The following is a 25,534-nucleotide window of genomic DNA, read 5'->3' as shown; positions in this document are numbered from 1 at the left end:
CCTAATCTATTTTATCGCATCAACATTTATGTTATCAAAGTCATACCACAATCCTTCCACAGGTTACAAAATCCCGACACCATCATCACAAAAGAAAGCTTATTTTATCGAATCAATGCAGCCCACGGGCCAGCTCCACAATGCCCCGATCCAGAGCACTCGGAACAGTGATCTCCGTCAAGATCTCTCTGTACTCCTTCGCGAGCTCCGCCGCCAACGTCTCATCAACCACGTCGTCCCAAACCGAGAGGGCGAGGTCCATGCGGCCTGACACGTGATGATCAATCTCCACCACAATGGCATACTATGACGGGGAGCGTTAGCATTCCGTCGAGAAGAAAACCCCGAGAAACTGTAGGACACTCACATCAAACGGATCCTTTTCCTCCAGCGCCTTGAACACCAACCCTTCCTTCCCCCCTCTCCCCGGCCCAGCCGCATGGCCGTCCGGATCCGTATGCCGTCTGAAGTTCACCAGCGTATCGAACAGCGCCGTCGTCGCCGCGCTCCCGCGCGCAGCCCCGGCATCCCCATCACCACCCGCAACGCCTCCTCCAAAGGACCCCGCAAACTCCAGGAACCCCTGCTGCTCCTCCATCCCCTCGAGGAACTGCCGCGCCAGCACCCCCAGCACCTCCCCCACAGTCTGCTCCCCGGACTCGAACCGCGCCACGCACCCGACAATGTTCAGGCACGGCCCCACCACCCCCTCGATCCCCTCCACCGCGACGGCGTCTCGCCCGGAGAGGACGTGCCCGAATGAGACGGTGCTGGCGCCCAGCCTGCGAGAAAGCAGGAGAGCCCAGGCGAAGCGGAAGATGAGGGCGGGTGTGAGCGCCACGTTCTGGGAGTGGCGGCATTGGCAGAGGGATTGCAGGGCCGAGGGGAGGGTTGGGGGGAGGGGGACGGGGATCTTGCGGTGGTTGCCGGGCTTGGTGTTGCTAGTACCTCCAGCGACGGGGCGATTGGGGGTCGAAGGAGCGGGGAAGAGATGTCCGGCTGGGCGCGGCCCGTTGGAGAAGAGGTCTGTCCAGAAGGAGGAACGGCCAGCGCTGGAATTCTCCTGGCACGCACAGGCGATCAAGTCGCTGTACTGCGGCGCTTGGGCGGGTTGGATGTTGGCGTTTGCGTCGAGGTAGAACTCGTCGAGATCGCGGAGGATGGTCTGGAGCGAGTGGTGATCGATGATTGCGTGGGTGCATTCAAAGACGACAAAGGTTTGGCGAGGGTTGTTCTGCGGGGTGAAGACGGTAAAGGTGTGCGGGAGCTCATGCTTGCCGAGCTGGCGCAAGAATCCAGGCAGGAGCGGAAGTAGGTTGCTTGAGTCGTCTGAAGGGGGAAGATCGAAATCTAGGATAATATGCTCGGCGAGAGGGCTGACGCTCGAATCTAACACCACTTGGTCAAACTCGGACGAGTCGGGATCTGGTCTGGCGACGAAAGCGGTGCGGAGGATTTCGTGTCTTGCGACGACTTGCTTCCAGGCTCTTATAAGCCTCCAAGGATCTACTCCTGTCTCTTTAGAGGAAGATTGCACCGAAAGCAGAAGACGGGCGAAGTAAGCGTCGGGGTGTGGCCCAGACTTTTGTGCTTGCAGCATGGCGCGCTGTATGTTTGAGGCCGGGGACATCCTCGCGATGGTAGAGCCGGAGTTGGACTTTTGGACTATAGACTGAGCGCGTTGCAATAGGGAGAGACAGAGGTCGTAGTCCACGGGCATGTGCGAGATGTCGCATGAGGGTGGCATGGACAAAGTCTCTTGTACGCCCATCCGTAGAGTCTGACTTGTATGATGAATCCAGGTGTGGATCCCGTTTTGGTGTTTTGCCATCTTCGGCCACACGAATGTGAACTGCGCCACGCCGTTGTGGTCTACTTGGGCGGAGATTTCGAAAAGCGAGAAGCGCCTCATGTTGTCGCTCGCGTGGTCCCCACCGTCGCCACGGAACTCGGGGAGGACCTCGAAGGCAGACTCAGAATCGTCGGATGTTAGCTGCTGGCCCATGTAGTTGAAGACAATTTCCATGGGTTCAGATCCGTTGCGAGAGGCCTGGAACGGCAACCCGCCACTAAAAACCTTCTGCCGTACATGACGGATGCGAAGTGCTGTATGCCACAGGTTGCCCGAGCCCCCGGCGATCGAGGTCGAAGGCAGCACGATGGGAGTAGCTGCGGTGAACCAACCCACCGTCCGGGAAATGTCTTGCTCTGCCCGCCAGGGCTCTCTCCCATGGCCCTCGTTGAAGATGGACAGAGTCTCGAGACCGCGATCGGGGAATGATTTGACGAATCCGAGGAAGAGAGACGCGAGGAATAGGTCGAGCACGCTGAGTGAAGCCGTCCGGCACTTGTCGATCAAGGCCCCAACCGGAAGACTGAATTCGCTTCGCATCGTGTTGCCGTAAGTGTTGTCCTCCGCCCTAACGGACCACATTTTATCGACGTCCACCAATGGTAGGGGGTACGGCAGGGTCGCCCGTTTTGACCAACTTGCTTCCCATTCGCCTGCCTGCTGCCGAGTCCATATTTGAAATGGCAACGTCGGCACTAGTGGTGATTCAGAAGTGCATAGCAAGCTGTTGAGGTCTTCGAGAATAACTGTCCATGAGACAATGTCAATGGAGAAGTGAGAGACCACAAGTGAAAGGAGCGTGTGGTTTTCTCCGACTTGGATCATATCAGCGACTATTACAGGGCCCGATTGTATGTCGACTTGATGCTGACTCTCCTGGATGACAGTCTTGGCATGTTGAAGGGAAAGCACGGCATGATGGTTGAAGAAGAGCGACGCCTTGGCGTCCTTTGTGATCTCTTGCTGAAAGACAATTCCTTCCTTACTCCTAGTTTTGACGAGTCGCGCGCGGAGCATCGAATGAGCGTCCACCAGTCGAATAAGAGCGCTCAATATCTGGTCTGGGTTGAACTTTTCCCTTAGACGCACGACACATGTCTGGTTAAAGTAATGCGGCGAGTCTGGCGCGCGGTGTGCGTAGATGCGCTGGACCGGAGAGAGCGGGAACGGCTTATGTAGCAGCTCTGCCGACTCTTCTCCCGAGGCGATATTCGCTTTGTCCTGGCTTCCGGACTCAGCAGCTAACCGACGAATAGATGCACCCTCCAAGATGCGTCTGACGGTGAATCGGATATTGTGCGACCGACAGCGGCCGAGCACTTGAACCGCCCGGATCGAATCCCCTCCCAAGGATTGGAATGAGCAGTCGAGAGCGACACGGTCACGGGGGAGTCCGAGTACATGCGCCCAAGAGTCCTGAATGATGCCTTCCGTTTCGCTCTCGGGAGACGAGCAAATTGGGCCCTCTTCAGCAGGGGCATTCCCTGTCTCTCTCGTCTCGATGGATTCCAACCAGCGGGCGATGGCCTGGCGGTCCGCCTTAGCCGACGTGTTGAGTGGCATGGTCTGGATTGGCAGCCAAATATCGGGCACCGCAAACACGGGCAGCACGGTGGAGAGTATCCCCCTGGCCTCTGCGGCGGCATCGAGCGCCCACTGTGCCACTTCCCCCTCTAGGAGCTGAATCCCACCGCCAGCCGCAGAGCCGGGCGCAGACTCAGCCGCCATGACCACCACAAGCGCTCCCGCATAGGCACCGCCTTTAGGGACAGAAGCAATAGCGTGCGGAATCTTGTCTCGCGGGATTTGAAGCTCGACTTCAGACAACTCTAACCTTTGCCCGCGCACCTTGACCTGCGTGTCCTTCCGGCCGAGGTAGTACAGCGAGCCGTCGGCGAGGTATCTCACCAAGTCGCCAGTCTTATACACCCTGTCGGGGACGCCCTCTCCGTCGTCATTCAGACCCCACCATGGCACGTCCACAAAAGCCGCCCTTGTCTTTTCCTCGTCGTCAAGGTAGCCCCGCGCCACGGACGGGCCTTGCAGCACCAGCTCTCCAATCTCGCCTATCGGCACCAGCCGAGTATGGTCCTCCGCGTCCACCACCCACGTCCGGCAGGTTATCCCGCGCCCAATGGACGCGCGGTCCCGCGTATCAGGGTTCGGATCGACCACGCACGCGGTGGCGGCAATGGTATTCTCCGTCGGACCGTAGCCGTTGATCAGCCTTGTTCTGGCCGCCCACCGGTCGATGCAGTCGTTCGTGATGGCCTCGCCGCCCAGCACAACCGTCGTCAGGCCGGGCACATCTTCGGGGCTCAGCAGCTTGACGAACGAGGGCGTTAGGAAGCACCAATTGACCGCATGTGCATTGATGAACCCTGCTAAGCCGGCCATTCTGTCCTCGGCGTCGGGGACGCATACGCAGCCGCCGTTGCTGAGGGGCGCGAGGTGCTCGGTGATGCATGCGTCAAAGGCCGGAGAGGCGAACTGCAGGACCCGGGAATCGGGGCCTTGGCGGAGGATGGATCCGCCGTGGGCGGCGAGGGAATGGCTCAGGTTGCGGTGTTCGACCATGACGCCCTTGGGGCGGCCGGTGCTGCCGGAGGTGAAGATGGTGTAGGCTAGACTGTCGGGTGTTACGGCGGGAAGCGCCTGGGTAGTGTCCGAGGGGAGGCTATGGAGAAGTTCCCATGAGATGAGCGTGGTTTTCGCCTTGCTTGGGCACAGAGGCCTGGGGTCGGCGAGGCCGGGCTGCACGAGAATTCGTTCAGCCTTGCAGGTTTCGACGATGCCTTCATTGCGTTCCCTCGGGTTGGCAGGGTCAAGTGGGACAAAGGCGGCGCCTGTCTTGACAACAGCCAGCATGCACACGATTGCTAAGCCGCTGCGGTCCATGTGCAGCGGGACTTTGTCGCCTTGGCTCACGCCATACTGAGACATGAGGTAGCGAGCCAACGCTGAAGAGACGGTATCGAGCTCCCGGAAACTGAGTCGGACGTCCCACGCGTCAATGGCCTCGGCATCTGGAGTTCTCCTGGCCCATGATGCCACCGTGTCGTGCACACATGTGGAGGGTGGTAGCGGAAGATTCTCGATGTCAGCTCTCTTCCAGGCCCGGATCTGGACGAGGTCTTTGTGGCTTAGACGGTTGAGTTTATTGACATTGCTGGTAGGAGGCTTCGTGGCGAGCTGATAGAGAATTTCATCGAGCTGGTAGAGGAGAGCTACCGCACTGTCGCGCGTGACATAGACTGGGTCGTAGTTCGCCTCCAATCTGGCGGTCGTGTTGTCATGATCAAAACACGATTTTAACAGGAGATGGGGTTTCTGGTCGCTACCGGGAGTGGTGTAACCATTCCCAGGGGCTTCGGGGAAACCGCAGAGATCAAGAACGATATCAAACTGCGGGTGCCCTGGTGTCTGGCATGGAGGTGGCGCGTGCCAGTACCTGACAGTCGAGGTCAAGGTAGCCTCGACTTCCTCCAATAGTTCCCGGATCGTTGTGTCGGCGTTGCTGGTCACGCGAAAGGGTAGGATATTCGTCGGATGCCCCAAAGATACGGCAAAGCCGACCTCATTAGCTTCGGCACCCGCAGTAGAGATCAATGACAATGCGGTTAAAACGCGAGAGGCATGGCACTGGTCTTGCCCAACTCGGAGTTTGCGCCAGGCTGGCTTGGCTGCTGCCGGGCCGTGTTTGACATCATCAAGTGTCACACGAGCGAGGCTGAACGACAGGCAAGAGACCGGTGGGACGGTTTGTGTCTGCCAGAACTCTAGGGGACTGATTGGTTGGCCAAGCTCAGAATCGGGAGTCTCCGGGGAAATGCTCGCCGACGATGACCAGGGCCCTTTGGATGCATCACTCAAGGAGGACGAGGATGATGTTCGTTTCGATGAAGTGAGCAGCGAAATAGACGGGGCAGACTGAAAAAGCTCAGCTGACTGGATGATAGTAGCGTTCAGAGGCGATGCCATGGCTGCAAAATGCGGTTCAAGGATGATGGCTCTCTGATTCATTAAACGGGTTCATCCAGCACAATTGCTATATATAAGGCGTCCTTCTCACCAATTCCTGCCACTCCTTGACTTCCAGAGCTGAAGGTTTGTGCCGAATCGGCGCTCGCCCCACCTCCCTTGGCCTTGGACATGATGCCATCACGGCTACGTTGCAGTCGACGTATTCTCTCACCGCTCTTCGCCGAGTGGTCCTAGTCCGTGAGATTGGGATGACGGGGGCTGCTGCTGTCACCATCACCCGCACTTTCGATAGAGTTACAAACCAAGATTGAACCCCTTTCCAGCTCTACATTGCAGCTGTCATTCTGGTCTGAGTATGCCAATATCCGTGGCAAAGCCCCCCCCCCCCCTCTTTGATGACCTGGCCAAGAGTGGGAAGCGACCACGGTAGAATCCTATCGATACCCCGCCATGGTTTGCAACCATCACAAGGTCCTTGTCGGCAGCTGCATGCGGGTGATCCTTCACGGATGGACCTTACAGCGGTCGGTTGTGGGACAGCCGAGGGTATCAGAATACGCTCACGCGTTGCAGATATTGCTGGGTATGCTGAATATGCTGGTGTCGGGGAATGCGCCCGATGCAGTCATAGACCATTACAGAAGGTTTCGTAAAGCCGTTACCGGAAATCGAGCGGTCTTATAATTACAACCCAGCCAGTTACGTTAGACTATGACTCACCCCACATCCTCACCTTTGAAGAGATCTGCTGGGATCTTCATATTGACTCGTAGTAAGCAGGGCTGCCAGTTTAGCGATTACTGACCACCGGACCCCCATTACAATCACGAGCATCTAGTAAGCGACCAGAACGGCGGGAGCTAGGGACCACCAGTCGCGTTTTAATCGCCACACGTGTTGGGACATCATTTCCCATTCCGGCGCTGTACTGACTGACAGAATCGGCAGTGAGAATTGACTAATTTAATCTCGGAAATCGTGCTGAGCTCGCTTGCGTGCTATTGTGAAAGTGCCGCAGGAATGCATGTATAGGAACGGTGACTTACGCGGATCAAGTGTAAAATCACTTAACTGGCCCTTACGTAAGTTAGTTAAAGCTGCCGATATGGCAACAGCTCGCTACATATTCTCCGTTGGACTCCGTTGCTACGCGGCTCGCGCCAAGATGATCAACCTTGGGATGGGTCCCAAGGTTGGATCAGGGGTCTGCTGTCGTAATTACTACCTATGTAGGCTTTATTCACGGTTCCACATAAGGCAAAAAATGTATTCCAAGTTCTGGACGCCATAGGGTCATGATACCCTATGCAAACGTCTTAGCCCAGTATCTGGGGGTCCGGATCCAGGAGTTTGCTCCTCTTGCGGATCCGTGGTCCCCACAAAACCAGCACCCAAGGCACGGCGCTGAGTCCAAGGCCCACGCCGCCCAAGAGGGAGCCTGTACTTACAAATCCCAGGCGGTCCAGCATGGGCTCGGCTGCCAGCGGCAGACAGGCGGCAAATACGTTGCGAGTAAACGCCTGGGCAGCAATGGCCGAGCTTGCGTAGGTGTGGTAGGTGTCAGCGAGATAGTTGAAGACGGCCAAGTAAACGCTGAAGATGCCCAGCGTCAAGCACCCAACAGCAACTGCAGGGACAATCCAGTGGACTGCGGGGGAAGCTGTGGCACCCAGCCAGAACAGGCCAGCGGGCAAGAGGATGCTCTGGCCACAGGCGAACAACAGTCGAGCCTCGGGCTGCCCCTGAAACCGGGCGACGAGCTTCAGCTCGGACGTCAACAGAAGCTTCTCCTGCCAGACGGCCCCGGCAGTACCCAAGATGGAGGCAACGCACACGGACAAGAACACCAACCCGCTCTCCTGCGGCGAGAAGTCGTAGGCGCGGGCAAACATGAGCGGGACCACCTCGAAAGTGAGGTAGAGAATGGTCCACGCGAAGCTCATCCAGAGCGAAAACCAAAACACCACGCTCTCCGTAAAGAGCAGCTGCATCGGCCTCACCACTGACGTTTTGAGCATCCTCCCTACCGTCTCCCTCTCCTTGTCCGCCTTTACCTTCCACCGCACAGTTGTCCCCTTGGCCTCCAGCCCACCCTCGCCCTCGAGCGCATCATACCACTTATTCAGCGCCCTTGCTCTCCTACTCAGCAGCACGCTGCCCCTGGTCTCAGGAAAGAACAGCACCAGCAGCCCAACAACCACCCCACAGCTGATCGTCTGCACGTAGTAAATCCACCTCCACCCCAGCCTCTCCACCACCACGCCGGACACCATCGGGCCGACCCCGGTCCCGCACAGCGCCGCGCCCGTGAAGATGGCCATGGCCGTGTTCCTCTCCCTCGCTTGGTACATGTCGCTGAGGACGCCGCCGACGACGGTGCTGAAGACGGAGCAGCTCAGGCCGGCCAGGGCCCTGGTGGCCAGCAGGCCAGCGAAGGAGGCGGTGACGCCGGAGCCGAGCTGGCTGGCGAGGAAGACGACGCCGGCGGCGAGGAACAGCGGGCGGCGCCCGGCCAGCTCGGACAGGGAGGCGAGCATCATGGGCGCGGCGGCGAAGCACAGCGTGAAGAGCGTGATGCCGGCGTACACCGCCGTCGACGACAGGCCGGGCCACTCGACGCGGTACGCCCCGAAGCCCGCTGCGTAGGCGCCCGGGGTGTAGGTGGTCACAAAGGTGGCGAGGCAGGAGAGGTACGTGACGAGGGATTTGCGGAGCGGGGTCCAGGCTTGCGGGTCTGAGAACTTCCTTCGGATGGCATCGTGCTGGGAGTGGCGGTGGTCACGGTTGATGCTGTCGGGTATGGGATGGGGTACAGAGGTGAGATCGGTGGAGAAGGTTAGGTAGCGGTGCACGATTGGGCGCGGGCCCCGGGCGGAATGCGAGGGCTGGTGGGGGGAATCCGAGTCGGTCACGGCACCGTCGGTAGAAGTCGTGGAGGCCATGTCGACTGAATGGTGGGATGTTGGGATCGCGATGTCAATGGCGTTACGTGTGGCGTATGCGGGTAGGTAGGAATGGGGAGGCAGTAAGTATCTGTCGGTTGAGGGCCAAGAGCGGACACAGCGGACGCTGCTAGGCGAACTATAACCTGCAGTCTGCGTATGCAGCCTTGCCACGGCCAGCCGCTTACATGTCTCAGTCCACAGGCCGGGACTTGTTCCGGGCAGATCCTGGCGGCATCCGCTGTGCTATAGGTGGGTCACAGCCCAGTCGATCATCCAAGAGTGCGAGAACAACATGCTTGCTGTTGGGATCTCGCACTTTTCGGATTAATCCGATAGCCTCTAAACGGGAAGGTAGTAGTGCATAACCCCTGGGGGGGCCAGGTAACAGTGGGATTGAGCAGCCATTTGTTGACCCCTACTATAGGTAGTATTGCCGTCCGGGGGGTATGTACTGTACACATGACCCTTACAACACACTGAGGAGACTCTACATGGTTACCCGCAGTTACCGAAAACAGAAATAACGGGTCCTGCTTAGTCTTTGTGTGCGGATGGCGTAGCATACAAGCGGCATGGCTCCACGCTGGGCACGGCGGCGGTGCGCGTTCCCCGCGCGGGAGTGGCGCCGCGTCACAGATCTTGTATGCCTAAGAAAAATATAGTGCTGACGTAGCAAACTTTTAAGAATACGGAGCACAAGTCAATGCCACCTGATGTGGGGGTCCCTGGCATCTCCCGCCGCTGTAGTAGCCCTTGGAAATCACGCCCGGTTTTGACTCGTCAGGTTACGGCTTGGCCAAGACAACCAGCGATGAGCATCTCTGCTATTTGAGGGGGAGTAAGCATAAACATAATTTACACTTACACTTACCGCTGCGGCGTATGCCCTACACACTAGCCGCGGCTATTACTGCCTCGCGCAGACCTTAACAACATTGGCCGAGCACCAATCAGGTGTGCGTCTACATCCCATGTTCACGCCCGTCGCTGCAAATGGCACAATATCCGGCGCACCTCAACAATACCAGGATCCGATCCTTCCGATGTTTAAGGCACGGATCGTGCCAAACTCCACCCGGGATGCAATTCAACGTTGCGGGAATAAGGCCAGCCCTAGTTTTGCTTAAGGCACATACCTGCGGCTAACTGCCTATGCTAACTCATTGGGGCAAGGCCCGAGATGCCCGCCAGATCCCGTTTGCAGATCCGTAGAGACAATGTCGCAACCCCGCCGCCACACATTCCCTCGGGTGCGGCTCTCAGCAAGGCAGAATGCAAGGTCCTGCAACGAATAATAATCCCTAATCGAGACGCAGCCGCGAATGCATGATCCAGGTTGATAGTTGCTCATCAGTACACTGGGCTCGCGCCAAGGGAGGATCACTGCCACCGGGTAAGGGGCACGGCGGGATAGCTGCTGTGTAACACACCTTTCGTTTCAAGGGAAGCGAACGATACGTAGTAACACAGTATACGTACTGCGAACACAACGTCGGATTTAAAGACCGAGACGTTGAAAATATACATACTATGTACAGTTGAAGGCGACGTTCTGGAATCTTTCCCTGCCCTGGTCAAGATCGGCACCTGATGGGCCAGCGAGACTTGGTACGCTGAATCAGACCAGGTCAGCCCGCAGATTCCGTCATCCTCCTGGAAACAGACATGACTGCATGCAATCACTTGGTGCGTGGCAAACATATTAGTGGGTTAACAAGCTCGTTCAATGAGAAGGGACTAAGTGAGCGAGAAATATCTGTCCGGCTGTGTGCTCCTGCGAACCTGGAAACGACTGTGTTTACTCTTGCAGTAAAGATTATACCCTAACTGGCCCCACACAACCCCCTTCCCCCCTTCCCCCCGCGGACTCCTTTCGAGCAAAGCCAGGGGCTCCCGAAAGATCCCAATGAGAAAGTCTAAGAATTGGCAAGAGTCTCTGACCAAAGTCGGACTGCTGCGGCCGTGTCCTAGTTCTCCCCATCGCGCTTGGCGATGGCTTCGGCGCCGTCAACGTATGACTTGACGAAGTTGGACCAAGCTGCTGCGTTCCAATTCTCGTCGCGCTTCGCCGCGGCTTCGGCGCCGTCGACGTAGGACTTGACGAAGTTGGACCAGGCAGCCGCGTTCCAGTTTCCGTCGCGCTTGGCTATGGCTTCGGCGCCGTCAACATATGACTTGACGAAGTTGGACCAAGCTGCTGCGTTCCAATTCTCGTCGCGCTTCGCCGTGGCTTCGGCGCCGTCGACGTAGGACTTGACGAAGTTGGACCATGCTGCTGCGTTCCAGTTTCCGTCGCGCTTGGCTATGGCTTCGGCGCCGTCAACATATGACTTGACGAAGTTGGACCAGGCGGCCGCATTCCAATTCTCGTCGCGCTTGGCCGTGGCTTCGGCGCCGTCGACGTAGGACTTGACGAAGTTGGACCAAGCTGCTGCGTTCCAATTCTCTTCAGGTTCTGGCTGAGGGGAGCGAGCAGCAACCGAGTCCGATGCAGCTGGTGTTGCGTGTCAACTCAACGTTGGCACAAGCAAAGGAGAGTTAAACTCACGTAGTGCGGCACCAAAGACGGCGGCGGCCTGAACAAACGCGGTGAGGATGAAGGAAGTCTTCATGGTGATAGTAAATTCCGGTTTGAACAAATGTGAAGGTTTGATGTGAGGTTCAGGGAGTCGATGATGTTGCTAGGGAGCATACAGGGAAGGGCTAAGAGCAGCAACTCTGCGAGGGTGTCGCGAATACAAGTACTTCGATCCAGTTACTCAAGACTTGCGCGAGAGAGAACCCTTTACGTCCTTTTCCGCGACGGGCAAGCGGCCTTTGGAGTTACCTTCTGGGCCAAACCAATTCCTTTCTCTCCCCCGCGGCATCTCTGCATCGGATACGGCGGAGAGTCTGCATGTTGATGTGCAGGCCTCACTTTCTAAGGTAGTCTGCAACGTTCTCTTCTCCCCCGCCATGGCGTAGTCTAGATTTCAATGACGCCGATACCGGTAGATCCTTTCTGTCTCATGTAGACCTCTGGATCTGCATGATTAACATGTTTTGGAAGGTGCTATACCGGGCCGACATGATATTCTCTATGGTTCTCAAATTCTAGTGGTTGAGGATGGAGAAGACGAAAATGCCTCCGCGTCTAATATGGCGATCGGGTCTTACCACCGCTGCATTCACACTTCTCACTTGCCAGCGCAGAATGCAAGTTCAGTCATGAGATTACGCGCCAACGGCCGTGGGGTTGCGTTGCATATGATAGGATTTGAGGTAGCAGAATGACGATAATTGCGGGGTTTAGAAAGATGGCGGTAAGGAGGCGTCGGCATATGGGCGAAGGGTTGGGGGGGAGAAAGGCAGAGTTGCCTTACCAGTAGCTATACACAAAGACTGCAATATCTGATTGGTGTACAGCCCCATTCCCGATTCCAGACGCCCGCACACCAGCATATCCGCCGCTTCCTTAAGCCACCACCTTCATAGGTACACACGGATAGCGCACCTCGACTGACACGGTTGCATCCAGAGACGGGAGACATAAACCAGTGATACGCATTACCCCGCCCTTTGCAGTTCTCCTCTTTGGAGGTGGTGATGATAGGGAGTAAGCATCTTCCCCAGGACCTTCTTTCAACATTACCCACTCCTGTCCCCTGAACTCTTTATCCTCTTCCATCCTCAGGAAAGGCTCAGATCTCTTCCTGTGAACAAGCTCAAACCACGCCTCAGGAGCCTCCATCTGCCCAAAATGTCGCTGAGCAAACTTGTCAAAGCCTCGCTCCCTTTTGCACCAGCCAAGAACAAGATGACCCATCATCCTTCTTACGAGCCCGTTGATAGCAGGGAATCGCTCCGCAAGACTAGCGATGACGAGACTGTAACGGGTGAGGCGGACTCGTTCTTATCGGACGACGAGAAGCTCGCCGCCGCTGCGGCTACCAGGCGTCCGTGGCGCACCACGTACTGGCGCCTGGCTCTCGAGGTCTTGTTGCTGACGGGTTCATTCATCGCCATGGTTGTGGCACTCAACCCGCCACAGAAGCCGCTGAAGCAGCGACAGGTCGAGTGCGGCAGGCTGCTGGGTCAATGGCGTGAGTCGCTGCAACTCACCGCACATGCTGGCTTCATACAGGACTAATGATAAATATCCGTGCGACGCAGTTCCTGATGCGGAAAATGGTGTCGAATATGAAGTCCAGCGATTCAAGGGCACCTTCGGCCTCCAATCGCCTTTTACCGGCATTGGTCCGGAAGTCGACGCAGCCTGGGACAACATCACCGACGGTACGACTCTGCCCTCCCCATCGCTAGATTTTCTTCGTAAGTAATAATAAAGTAACCTTACAGGCCCCGTAGGCGGCGCGATAGGCATCACCAAAGAGCAATGGGAAGCCGTCAACTCGGCGGGCGAGTACCCGGTGCTCCTCGAGAAGGACTACGGCACGGGCCAGTACCTCGCCAGCCTGGACGTCTTCCACCAGCTGCACTGCGTCGACCTGCTCCGCAAGGCGATCCACCGCGACTACTACGACAAGCACGAGGGCTCGTTCGCGGGCGCCCCCGAGTCAGTCGTGCAGGGCCACCTGCAGCACTGCGTCGAGACGCTGCGGCAGACGCTCATGTGCCACGGCGACATCTCGCTGCTCACGTACAACTGGGTCGAGGGAAGGGAGATGCCGCACCCCAACTTCAACACCATCCACACGTGCAAGAAGTGGGACACGCTCATCCAGTGGAACATGCACCGCGACGTCACGGTCGAGTGGGGCGACGGCGTGGGCAAGAAGATGCTTTCGCCGCCGCTCAAGCCAAAAAATGTCAAGGGCTTGTCGACGCCGCCTTGAAGAGTTCTTGGGCAAAAGAAAGATGGTCATGCTTTGGTTGTGGGGAGTTTTGAAGAAGTGGTAGGGAACACGGTAGTGTTCCTATAAGAGGGAGAGCGAAGGCTTACCGCGTAGGGCCCAGAGGCGGACTTGCGGGATTGATCAATGTTACAGAGGTACCGGGCGTGTATTTTCAGGGCTAAGGGCAAGGCTACGTTAAGGGTTAGGGTTCATCGCAATGAACAAATAGACAAGGTCAGAGGTCTAACGTCAGAAAATCCTGTCATGCCGTTGTGGTCATCAAGACCCGGTTTTTAAAGTGAGGCAGGGATGGTTGTCAGCGCTCTGTCAGAACCATTGGCCGGTTTTTATTCGTTATTAATACCAAGTCTTTCCCTGAACTACGCCGGCCTTGTCCCTTGCCCCGTTTGAATCCCCCGTTGGTCAGCGCAACGTCCCGAATTAGGGAGGTGAATCCCGGAGGCGACCGGGATGACTGGAAATCCCATTTGCAAGGATACGAGGACCCGGAAAAGCCGGGCAGCTCGTGCTGTCTCCTGTGCTGTTTGCCATGTGCGCCGCACGCGAACCTAAACCGCGCCGAGCAGGGGACGACGGGGATTACTAGTTTTGTCGGTGAGTCGGTGGGGAATTCAGGAGGAGCGAGAGTGGGCTGCTACAAAGTGAGTTCGCCGTGCCGACGCCACTTGCACAGATTGGCCCAAGGGTCATTTTCCAGGTAGACTCCAGCCTTGCCGACAAGCCCCAAACTTACAAACGCCATCCGACCGCGATGTCTGTAGAAGAGAAGCACGCTCCGTCTCTTTATCCACTGCAACCACATCACCCGGACTCATCATCTCAGTCTCTACATCGAGATGTCGAGGCTGCCGAGGCTGCCGCTGCTCTCCCACGATGGAGGGCAGTGCTAATCATGGTCGCCGTGAGCCTCATGACGCTCATGAGCACCACGCTCAGCGGCATTCTGGCTGTCGCGCTTCCCAAGGTAGCCACTGACATTGGACTGGAAGAGGGACTTCTGCTGTGGCCGGCGAGTGTTTACTCTCTGGCATGCGGATGCACCCTCCTCTTCTTCGGTAGCCTGTCGGATGTGGTCGGGGCAAAGAAGAACTACCTTACCGGTAGCTTCCTATCGAGCGTTTGGATCATGGCCTGCGGTCTCGCCCAAAGCGGGGTGCAGTTGATTGTCTTCCGCACCATGCACGGCATCGCTATCTCGATGTGTCTCCCCAGCTCGGTGAGCATCCTCTCACGCAACTTCAGCCCCGGCTCCCGGCGGAACGCGGCCTTTGCCATGCTCGGTGCCGCCCAGCCCACCGGCTTCCTCATCGGCCTCGTCATCGGCGGCATCCTCACAGACCTAGTCAGTTGGCGCTGGTGTTTCTACGCCGTCGCCATCGTCAACGCCGTCGTCTTCCTGCTCTCCTGCTTCTCCCTCCCGCCCGACCCTAAGACGCGCGGCACGGTCCTGCAGCGCTTCCGTCGCGAGGCCGACTGGGTGGGCGTCTTCATCCTGTCAGCCGCCCTGGCCCTCCTGTCGTATGTGCTAGCCGCCGTCACGGTCGAGGGGTCGGCAATCCGGTCACCCGCCAACATCGCCATGCTTGTACTGGCCTTCGTACTGTTCCCCGTCTTCGGCTTGTGGGTGCACCGGCAGGAGAGGCGCGGCCTCCCCGCGCTGATTCCTAACTCGCTCTGGTCCAACTCGGTATTCGTCTCGATAAGCCTGCTGGTCTTCCTGGCGTGGGCGACCGTGACGGCCAACCAGTACTTCATCGCCTTGTTCTTCGAACGGGTGCAGCTGCTGTCGGCGTTCGCGACGTCGCTGCGCTTCCTCGCCATGGTCGTGACCGGGGTGCTGGCCAACATTGCCACGGGTTTCCTCGTTCGGCGCGTGCGCGCCGACTTGCTGATCGGAGCATCTGTCGCCGTGTCGGCGGTGACGCCGTTGCTGATGGCCTTGGCGGACCCCGCCCTTCCCTACTGGAACATGGCGTTCCCCGCGGCGCTGCTGAGTCCCATAGCCGCTGACGTCGTGCTCACCATTTCGAATCTCGCCATCGTCACCATTTTCCCCCCCGAGACGCACGGCCTCGCAGGTGGAGTGACAAACACCCTTGCGCAGCTCGGAACAAGTCTGGGACTGAACCTCACGGCAATCCTGGCGTCGGCGGTGACCATGGGAAGCAGCTATGTCAACAAGACTGCACCGGCCGCGCTCGAGTTAGGGTATAAGGCTGCTTTTTGGGCCAGTTTCGGCGCGACGCTCGCCATGTTGGTCATTGTGGTGTTGGGTTTGAGGAAGATTGGAAAAGTCGGTGCAGCGAAGAAGAATTAGGAGACGTCCGCTTTAGCGGCCGCACATGATGCATGGGAGGCTCTAGATTTCTATTGGCGCCCTTTACTAGACAAATTATGATCTGCCATGCGTGTCGTTAGAGGGGGGTTGATGTACATATAACCCCCGAATACAATTGGCCCCGCGGCACAACCCGGACGCCATGCATATGTACGATACCTGGGTGCATGGAGGTGAAAAGTCTCACACTACTACCTGCCGCTTCCCCGCCTTTGATGGCGGAAACCAACATATCCAACCCTTCTATGCCTCCCGACGGTAGCGACGGAGTCAACAATAAGGAGGCGCCTCCATCGCCGGTTCCCCCCGGTAATTAAGACGCGGTGTCGTACACCCGCCGGAGCTGCTTCAAACCAACTTCCCCAACCTAGGCACCGGCATCTTGCTGGCCGTGACACAAAGGGTATGCCGCGCACTATAGAAGCACATGATCACGACGGCTTCGGCTTCAATCCCATACCGGCGGCCATGCCCGCCGGGTCCGACAAGGACGAAGCGATACCTGATAATCCCGCGGAAGGCGACCTCCACAACGCGGTTCGGCACCTCCCGTTTCGGTGTTACCCCACAACTCCGTGGCGCATCTCACGGGAACCGCCGCGGCAGCTCATGTGTAGCCCACTCTCGGAAGCCTTGCCTCTTCTCTGCTTTACCCCTCATCCGTACAACAAGCAGGCAATGCAAGGGCTTCCCTCGTGTTACGTATGCACTGCATACGTAGTATCGGTTGCAGCAAGGTATCTAGCTCGATTCTGAAGACGTTCGGGACAGGCAGATGCCACCACGCGGCTGGCAGGGTACCACAACAGGAGTATGTGCGACAGGCATTCATGAAACCTGAAATAAACAGTCCGCCGGATGTTACACCGGTAGGATTTCCCGGATGCCATCCACGACTTGCGTCCCTGCCTTCTTCCCCAATTAGTACACTCACGTTCTCTCATTGAAACCACAGCGGAGATGAACGAGGGCAAAAGAACGATCCGGAAGCCTCGGCCGAAGCACGAGGAGATCGGCACCCGATTGGACAGGGAGGGCATGTGGGGGATGGACAAGAAACACGGCGCCACCGCAGCTACCGCTTATTATCCGCTTTTTGGTCTACTGTGACGTTGATGGCATTTAAGGCTCAAGTTGAGGTGGTGCCGTTGGAGCTCTCTGGAGAAGGGGGAAATATTTTTTCTCCTTTCTAACGCAACACCCTGGCTAATAAATACTGAAATAGAGTTCATACGTATTAGCAACATCTGCCGGACTATTTTACGCTAATATTTGTCTTGCGGAGATGCCGTCTAAGCCAGTCCCCAATCTCTCTAAGTCCAGCTTACCTTGGTAACACTCGTATTCACTTTGTATGCTGCCGGGCACCAACAATCGGAGGCAATACCACTAGTAACGAGCTCCCCAAAATCGTCCCAAAGGTTCCTAACCTACATTGTAGCAGCGGTTTATGCAGCAGTTATTATTGCAGCTCTTGTAATTAGAGCAGCGCTGGCGGAATTGTCATACCTGAGCGCGCATAACTGCCATCGCTCTTCACGATTTCTCCCTCAGGCAATGTGTCCGCGGCACAGGCTGCCCATCGACGCCCCAATACCATTTCCTGCGTCTTTGCTATTGTCGTTGGGGAACATGGACAATTGCATCCGCCAAATTCTCCCCTAGCTCTTTAGAGTACAGCTCATCGCTAGTGTAGGGAGTCGTTGATCAATGTCTCGGACTATTCAAGGTTGCTCGGTGACGGTTCCCCCTGTCACGCCAAGGCTCACCGAACAAAGTTGGTTTCGACCACGGCGCGACGCAGATTTTGCGCAAGATCGGCCGACATATTAGATCTTTGACGACAACCTATCCGTGACACAAGTCCATTTTGTTTTGCATAAAACGGGAGGGTGCCTTTACCCCGCTGCTGCTGTTCCGATCGACAAATCGGAGTTCGCTGCATGATTGATTGGGCGAGTTAGGCCATGACGTATCCGTCTCCCGGCACCTGACGGTTTCAGCGTTCTGGCTTTTCCATCAATCGGCCCAGTTCCGGTTGCCTGCATCGCCGGGCCCGACTTCGAACATCGACGCCTCTTGTCCTTTCACCATTTCCCTTGCGTTTCAATTTCCGTCCTGGCCCGCCGACTACATCTAAATACCTGAGCATCACGCGCCGCTTGCCACCAACAGCCACCAAGTACCAGTTACACCACCACGACCATGCATCTCTCTCTCGCAACCCTCGCAATGTCGCTGGCGCTGTAAGCCTATCACACACCTCCCCGCTCCCAGCCGGGAAAAAAGAAAAGAGAAAAGAAAAAAAAAAAAAACAACTAACAGTGCTCCCTTCCAGCGCCAAGCCCTGCCTCAGCCAGCTCACCGCCTCCCCGACAATCGAGTCCGTCTCGGGCTGCGCGGCCGTCGTGTCCACCACGCTGGTCTGCTCGACCTGCGCGACTCTGCAGTGCGTCACGCCCGTGACCATCACGGCCGGCTGCGGCACCTGCCCGGACACGCCGCCCACCATCTACCGCTCGTACCCGTGCGAGCAAGGGTGCTCGGGCCTCGGCGGCTGCAAGCCCGTGTACACCGTTGTGACGGCCGGCGGCGACGGCGCGGTCGAATGTGAGTCCCCCGCCGCCACCACAACCACCACCATCACTACCACCGCTGCTGCCTCTGAGTCGGAGACGGGGACGGAAACGGGGACGGAGACGACGACCGTGGTGTCAAGTGCAAGTTCTGACGGCGCCGGCGTCGGTACAGGCTCCGCGGGCACGACGGCTTCTGGCGCGGTTCCCACGGGCAGCGGCTCCGGTGCGCCCCCGCCGTCTACCACGGCGCCGGTCACCGCGAATGCCGCGCGCAAGAGGGTGGCGCCGCCGTTGCGGTTATGGTGAGACGGCCGAGATCGACGAAAAGGCGGTCAGCAAGCTGGGGTCTGTTGTTATTGTTTAGTATGGTGGGGATGGTGGATTCCAGGGGTTGCGGTTCCGGCAATGCTTGAAAGGGGTTTCTAGCTGCTTAGGCGTCCGCGAGAGAAAATCGCGGTAAGGCGTAATAATTATCTAATTACTGCATTTCAACCCCTTACCCTACTCTGCTGATCTCTGCCGATACAAGTCAAGCTCCAGATAATTATAACGTAGCGGGGGGGCATGAGTTAGGCTATGCGATCAGTATATAAACCGTTAGGCCTATCGTCTTACCTGAGCAGCTGAATGGAAAACGACAGTGCTGTTGCCAACGACGCTCGTTGCGTTAAACAACTACACTGTGCCAAGGGTTAGGGATTTGGACTGGTTACTTCTCTGGCCTCTTGAGCTACCCATGCAGGGAGCCCATCAACTTGCATTCATCAAGGGATCATTGAGGAAGCCTGTAGAGAAACATTGTAACAGTAGCGAGCGCTCAACGGCTCCCCGATAGATAAAACTCCGCCCGCGGAAACCCCAATCCCGATATCGTAATGTGTAACCCCGCCCGACAAACCGGGAATTTTCCTGTCGGGAGCATTTACATTTGCATCCGCGGCTCGGATAGCGTCAATGCCGAGTTGATCCCAGCGTATCGTGGGACTCGGCTATAACATAATAGGACAGTAAGAGCTACTCCGCAAGAAACTTAGGCGGCATCGAGTTGTTAGTCGATTTCGTATGGAGTCACTATACCCGTAACCACGTGGAGTTAACTGTGAATGAATAGTCGTCTTTCCCTACCGACTGGGTTGAGTTTGCCCCTGCTTGCATCCCTAGTTGCTATCTCACGTTCCACGGCATGTTCAGCTCGCTCCCGCGGAGGGTAGCCAAGACATCAGAGTGCGCTGAGCGGCGCTTAACTTGCTCATTCCAGCACATTAATATCCCTTGGTCAGGGAGGGATGAGTGGCGTCTGTAGATGCATGCTATCAGGACGGAAGCGGCAAGGTCTGCTGCACGTTATATGACAGATGCCAGCCTTGTTATAGAATAGACCAATGGCATCCTCGAGAATTTCGTTTCAAATGTTTCAAACCCTGCCAATAATACCACCCTCATGACATTCAGCCACTCAGCCCTTTAATACATTATATCGGGCTCCTCCGTTCCCGCCGTAGCGAGCCTCTCCGTCCAACGTCTTTCTACAACTTTTCCTTGCCAAACTACCTTATCGTGATGTTCTTTGGCCATGGCACCATTGAGGCTTCTTGGCCATGCCAATGGCAATTTCTTCGTCTTCGACCCTAGGTCTGTGAACGGGACACATCACTGGTCCTACGACATCATCTCGTACACTTGGGGCCCAGAGGCCGAGAGATACGACACTGGAGTACAAGGCGTCCATTGGCATGTCAAGGTGTGCGAGGAAAACCTGGACCAGATCAAGAGCTTTATGGTCCGCAGCGGAGTGGAATATCTCTGGATAGACGCACTTTGCATCAACCAGGACGATGGCGACGAAGTAGCGGCCGAGATGGGACGGATGCACGAGTACTACACGGGCGCCCACACGTGCCACATCCTGCTGCTAGGTATGGACGAAGTATGGGACCCGCATGACCTCGTCATCAACCTCAGGTTCATCGACCACATACAATCTCATATGCACGGGGCGGCGCTAGCCTCCGAAGCCAGGCTGACCGAGGCCGTAACTCAGCGCCTCCAGTGGTGGGCTGACACAATGTGGGTCTTCGGCATGCCCAAGCAGGCAGCAAGGGCCGCCGGCCTCGAACTAGGCGTATTGAACTGCTACTCGACAAGCGTGAGCCGCCTTCAGTCGCTCTTTCGCCACCTGTACTTCTCGCGGGTGTGGACATTCCAAGAGATGTTGCTCGGAAAGAACATCATACTGTGGGCCATCAACACGGGCAGCGAACCGTCTTGCATCGGAGAGCTTGATACGTGGATGGACCTGGCGGCAGACGCAAAGGACAAAGCGGTGAAACTATACGCGTGGATTGACCTCAGTCGAGTCGTGAAATCTGCAGCGGTCGACGCTGTCCTGGGGCTCATAGAGGAGGACATTGTGGCCCTCAGCGCCCTGCAGGTGCAGGTTAGGGGGATTAGTGCAGCGCGGACCGACATCATCAGCGGAGGACCTCAGTGGTGGCGCGATAATCAGCGAGGTATCACCAACGTATTCTCGGCCATCTCAGTTCGGCCACGGGAGTGCCGGGAGAGGCATGATATTTTTAGGGGGCTCTTGGGCGTCTTCAACGGGCTGTTCACCCCGGAAGAGATGCGGAGGGAGCTAGAGGGAACCGACATCGAAGTTCTCTCGTTCGCCTTCTTCAAGCAGCTATCTATCAAGACGGAGCGCGCGTGGACGAGACTCGTGACGAGCAGCCGGGATAGAGGCCAGTGGGATTGGATACCGGTAGTAGCAAACCACCAACGGATGCTGACGACTGACTGCTTCTCCGGCGTGGTCGATCTGGGGCGTCTCAAGCAAAACGGCCTGGCCACGGTCGCAGCTAGCACGGGCATTCTCGGGGCTCCCCGGCGATACATGACTCTCACACCGCGCCAGGGAAGCCACGACGGAAAAGGATTCCGTTTCGCCTTCAAAGGCTGCAACTGCGGTAAAAAGGTGAGATCCGGCCTCTTTAGCAGAGAGCCGATCCACGCCTATGACCAATGCGTAAGAGTGGTCAAAGACCAGACAGGCAGGACTCTTGTGCAGTGTGCAACCATCCTGGCAAGCATTATAGACCCCGGTGGTGACATTGTCGAGTACAGACGGAGGCTGCTGCACAAGCTCCAGCCCTGGTGGCACGTCAGCGATCACAATGCGAAGCCTCCCGGGTGGATCGACAGATGCGTGAGCGGTACTCCTTGGGCAAACCCCGACAGGCTACATATGAGAGTCCACAACCGGTCCATGGACTTCGATATGGAGGACATCTGGGGCTGCGGATCCCGCCTTCAGAACGACACCACGGCGAACATTACATGCGAACTCAGGGCTAATTGCGGCTGCGTCGTGACGGCGCCGTTTTCGCTCGTGGTAGAAGCCATAGCCGCCGTAGAAGGAGGCGTCCTTGGCGGCGATTCCGCGACTCTGGATCACGACGGCAGGCTCACGCTGCGAGACGGATTAGGCCTAGCACAGGTCGGAGACGTGGGCAAGGCGTTTCATCTCGTAGCGTTCCATGGGGATGTGGACTCCTATAGATCGTACGCCTCCCGTTGCAGGACCACAAGGATCGATAGGCCGGTGTTTGAGACACGCCCATGGCCCAGCGGCAGGGCTCTGGTTAGAGAGGATTTCCGCCACGACGTAACCGATATGATGAGAGACTATGGGTACATTGAGACCGGGGCAGGGAACTTGCTGATCTGTCGGAACCATCCGCTAGACCGCTACAGGATCGTAGGTGTCTGCATAGACGGCCGAGACACCATTGCCAACAAAGATCCATGTCGCCTAGTAACGCTGAAATAAGTTGGGGGGGTAATAGCGAGATAATGGCATTTTTGCAGCAACTGCAGTGGAGAAAGAGTATTTCAGCTATATTTTTGTATTCTTGATATCTGCGGGCATTAGTTCAAGCTTCGTTGTTTGCAGCTTGGACCTATAACAATGATAATAATAATGTGAGGATGATAGTGATATGGAACCTTGATAGGGACGCAATACACCTCTAAAAGGTATCATTGGCGACGCCACTGCCGACTCTGGACGGATCAAGGCCAGAGCGGGGCAATTCATGGCAAGAACCCGCCTCGGCAGAGGCGTTTCGAAAAGCCATAATAAATCATACTAACATTCACAAGACTTCGGGTTCACCTGACCGGGGGACATGGCTCACTAGCCATACCAACTCGTCAGACTACGTTTTACCGCGTCATCATCTGGAGATCGCAAAATCAGGGGGTGGGATAAACGTGAATACCTCTCCGCAACATAGAGCAGGATTAAACGCCGGGGATGTCACTCCGAGGCTCGGCTATCCTGTTGACCTTGTGTCTGTCGTATTGAAACCGGGTTTAGATACCAACGGGCGATTACAGTGCCGCAGCTACGGTAAATCCTAAATTTTGCAGACTAAAGCTCCGGTCGTCCACAGCCCTCTTGGCTCGTTCGTTGGCGCTTGACTTGAAGGATGGGGTGCATAGCAAAAACCCCATCACAACTGCAAAACAACTGCTTTAATTACAAAATAAAACGTGTAATTGAGAACCCTTTTTAGACATCTTTTTGATTCTTTTTGTCTTGGAAGCATCTATTTTAGCTTAGTTATAGACTCTGGTTTGCGAAGTTTGGGCCGGCGCCCCTGTCCGGAGACCGGCGCTAACAAACAGACAAACAAGGGTTAGCCTTGCGATTCTAGCGGAATCGCCCCATGGTGCTGTATTGCCTTCTGACATAGTGGACGACAGCCTGAGCCCAAACAGACTACTACTTGCTGTGCAGCATGAACGTTTGTAACCCTCCTAGTGCATACAACTAGAGCACGTCACTACTCATCTCCTTTCCAAGTTGTTCCAATTTTGTCAGGGGGGATTCGGTAGTCGGCCAAGATGGTCCTCGATGTTACCGAAGAGCGATGGCAGGTGGCAGCCGCAATATCAGGCTAAATGCGAACCTGGGGGCTGGCCTTCAGATACCCCAAAGCCCCAACGGGGCCGGGATGAAAGGGGCTCGCTAATGCGCTCGGGTGGGTTCCGAAGGGCACCGACTTCCGGGTTAGGAGCGCTTCTAGCGTCGCCTTGGCTAACCCGATTTGCACTGCGTAGAACACTCTCCGAAGAAAACCGGGTCAGATCGCCGCTCAGGGTGTGTCCGACCTCAGCTTCTTGCACCTAGGCCCGTCACCTCGTAGGTCCGCCAAGCCGGATTTGGGAGCCTTCGACGCCGTCGACCGGATAAAGGACTCGTGGATATCCACCAAGATGGGCCATAGCACCGAAGGAGACGATAAGTCGTTGGTCGAGGTTGCGGGGATCAGGGATACTATGCGGACAATCACCGTGTATAAAGCGGTCGATCCCGCAGACAGCCGAGCACCTCATATCGCACCGCAGGCTACCTACCGTCCCGATCCGCCACTAACATCATCATCGGTGTGATCTTCTCCAAGTCACGGTCAGAATGCATACAAAGGCTGTTCTGGCAGCGCTTCTTGCGCCTGCTGCCGTCACGGCACAACTCAACGACCTCGCCATCAGGGCCGGTCTCAAGTACTTTGGCACTGCCCTCAGAGAAGGCGCCATCAACAGCGACAGCCAGTATGCCGCTATCCTTGGCGACACGTCCATGTTCGGCCAGCTCGTTCCCGAGAACGGTCAGAAGTGGGAGTCGACGCAGCCTACACGGGGAAGCTTCACCTACGCCCAAGGCGATATCACAGCGAACACGGCTAGGAGGAACGGCCAGGGCCTTAGATGCCATACGCTGGTATGGTACAGCCAGCTGCCCAGCTGGGGTAAGTCGCGGATTCGTCGTCTTTCTTGGAACAATGCGCAATGGCTGACTCGCCAATGCAGTGTCGTCGGGCTCTTGGACCCGCGCCTCGCTGCAGTCCGTCATCGAGACGCACATCTCCAACGTCATGGGTCACTACCGAGGGCAATGCTACGCCTGGGACGTAGTGAACGAGGCCGTTGGCGACGACGGCAACTGGCGCCCGAACGTGTTCCTGAGCACGTTCAACACGGACTACTTTGCCATCGCCTTCAACGCCGCCAAGAGGGCTGATCCCGACACCAAGTTGTACTACAACGACTACAACCTCGAGTACAACCAGGCCAAGACGGACCGTGCCGTTGAGCTGGTCCGGATCGTTCAGGCCGCCGGTGCGCCCATTGATGGCGTCGGCTTCCAGGGCCATCTCATCGTCGGCAGCACCCCGTCCCGCAACAACCTGGCCACTGCCCTGAGGCGGTTCACTGCGCTGGGTGTTGAAGTGTAGGTGATCTCCGGTCGGTTAATGTTGATGCGATCGGAACGTAGCTGACAGAAGGGTGGTTAATTAGCGCCTACACCGAGCTCGACATCCGGCACTCGTCGCTCCCCGCCTCCTCGTCTGCTCTCGTGACCCAGGGCAACGACTTTGCCAACGTGGTCGGCTCCTGCCTCGACGTGGAGGGCTGCATCGGCGTCACGGTGTGGTCCTTCACCGACAAGTACAGCTGGATCCCCGAGACGTTCAGCGGCGAGGGCGATGCCCTCATCTACGACAGGAACTTCAACCGGAAGCCCGCATGGACTTCCATCTCGTCGGTGCTCGCCGCCAGGGCCACCGGCAGCCCGCCCCCGAGCAGCACCTTCACCACCGTCACCACGACCCCGCCTGTGGAGACCCCGACCAGCACTACGGCAGCCGGGCCTACGACCACCAGCTCTGCGGGCGGCGCCGAGCAGACCCGCTGGGGCCAGTGTGGCGGCAACAACTGGCAGGGTCCGACTCGGTGCCAGAGCCCGTACACGTGCCAGAGGCTGAACGATTGGTATCACCAGTGCTTGTAAAGCAATGGTGTGTGCGGTTGGTGTCGGGATTCCCCGGCCGTCAAGCGCGGGAAGGGCGTCGGTGCTGTGAGAGATGCTTGTCTGAGCCTGACACTGGGGGTTTTCTGTATGTACTTAGCCACGA

General features: G+C 57.1%; 8 protein-coding genes across 8 annotated transcripts; 5 read left to right on the top strand and 3 right to left on the bottom strand.

The window, feature by feature from the left end:
- Nucleotides 1-112: 112 nt before the first annotated feature.
- On the bottom strand, nt 113-5,833 carry MFIFM68171_06729 (uncharacterized protein; the record flags this gene model as incomplete). Its single annotated transcript, XM_071062149.1, has 2 exons — nt 113-304; nt 368-5,833. The coding sequence occupies 2 exons, from the start codon at nt 5,831-5,833 to the stop codon at nt 113-115; spliced, it is 5,658 nt and encodes a 1,885-aa protein (XP_070918250.1).
- Nucleotides 5,834-7,152: 1,319 nt separating this feature from the next.
- Nucleotides 7,153-8,778, bottom strand: MFIFM68171_06728 (MFS general substrate transporter; the record flags this gene model as incomplete). Its single annotated transcript, XM_071062148.1, has 1 exon — nt 7,153-8,778. One exon carries the CDS (start codon nt 8,776-8,778, stop codon nt 7,153-7,155), a length of 1,626 nt encoding a protein of 541 aa, XP_070918249.1.
- A 1,970-nt stretch (nt 8,779-10,748) lies between these two features.
- Nucleotides 10,749-11,393, bottom strand: MFIFM68171_06727 (uncharacterized protein; the record flags this gene model as incomplete). The annotated part of the gene is made up of 2 exons (XM_071062147.1): nt 10,749-11,275; nt 11,330-11,393. 2 exons carry the CDS (start codon nt 11,391-11,393, stop codon nt 10,749-10,751), a joined length of 591 nt encoding a protein of 196 aa, XP_070918248.1.
- A 1,127-nt stretch (nt 11,394-12,520) lies between these two features.
- Nucleotides 12,521-13,616, top strand: MFIFM68171_06726 (Saxiphilin; the record flags this gene model as incomplete). Its single annotated transcript, XM_071062146.1, has 3 exons — nt 12,521-12,863; nt 12,934-13,056; nt 13,120-13,616. The coding sequence occupies 3 exons, from the start codon at nt 12,521-12,523 to the stop codon at nt 13,614-13,616; spliced, it is 963 nt and encodes a 320-aa protein (XP_070918247.1).
- Nucleotides 13,617-14,388: 772 nt separating this feature from the next.
- On the top strand, nt 14,389-15,954 carry MFIFM68171_06725 (Aminotriazole resistance protein; the record flags this gene model as incomplete). The annotated part of the gene is made up of 1 exon (XM_071062145.1): nt 14,389-15,954. The coding sequence occupies one exon, from the start codon at nt 14,389-14,391 to the stop codon at nt 15,952-15,954; it is 1,566 nt and encodes a 521-aa protein (XP_070918246.1).
- A 2,226-nt stretch (nt 15,955-18,180) lies between these two features.
- Nucleotides 18,181-18,860, top strand: MFIFM68171_06724 (uncharacterized protein; the record flags this gene model as incomplete). Its single annotated transcript, XM_071062144.1, has 2 exons — nt 18,181-18,221; nt 18,314-18,860. The coding sequence occupies 2 exons, from the start codon at nt 18,181-18,183 to the stop codon at nt 18,858-18,860; spliced, it is 588 nt and encodes a 195-aa protein (XP_070918245.1).
- A 1,267-nt stretch (nt 18,861-20,127) lies between these two features.
- MFIFM68171_06723 (Heterokaryon incompatibility domain-containing protein) lies at nt 20,128-22,383 on the top strand (the record flags this gene model as incomplete). Its single annotated transcript, XM_071062143.1, has 1 exon — nt 20,128-22,383. The coding sequence occupies one exon, from the start codon at nt 20,128-20,130 to the stop codon at nt 22,381-22,383; it is 2,256 nt and encodes a 751-aa protein (XP_070918244.1).
- A 1,650-nt stretch (nt 22,384-24,033) lies between these two features.
- Nucleotides 24,034-25,410, top strand: XYN1 (Glycoside hydrolase, 10; the record flags this gene model as incomplete). The annotated part of the gene is made up of 3 exons (XM_071062142.1): nt 24,034-24,367; nt 24,429-24,849; nt 24,918-25,410. 3 exons carry the CDS (start codon nt 24,034-24,036, stop codon nt 25,408-25,410), a joined length of 1,248 nt encoding a protein of 415 aa, XP_070918243.1.
- Nucleotides 25,411-25,534: the final 124 nt, after the last annotated feature.

This window comes from Madurella fahalii (assembly GCF_045866475.1).
Source record: "Madurella fahalii IFM 68171 DNA, scaffold_3, whole genome shotgun sequence".
Classification (NCBI taxonomy): Eukaryota; Fungi; Ascomycota; class Sordariomycetes; order Sordariales; genus Madurella; species Madurella fahalii.
This window is presented reverse-complemented; position numbering and strand designations above follow the sequence as displayed.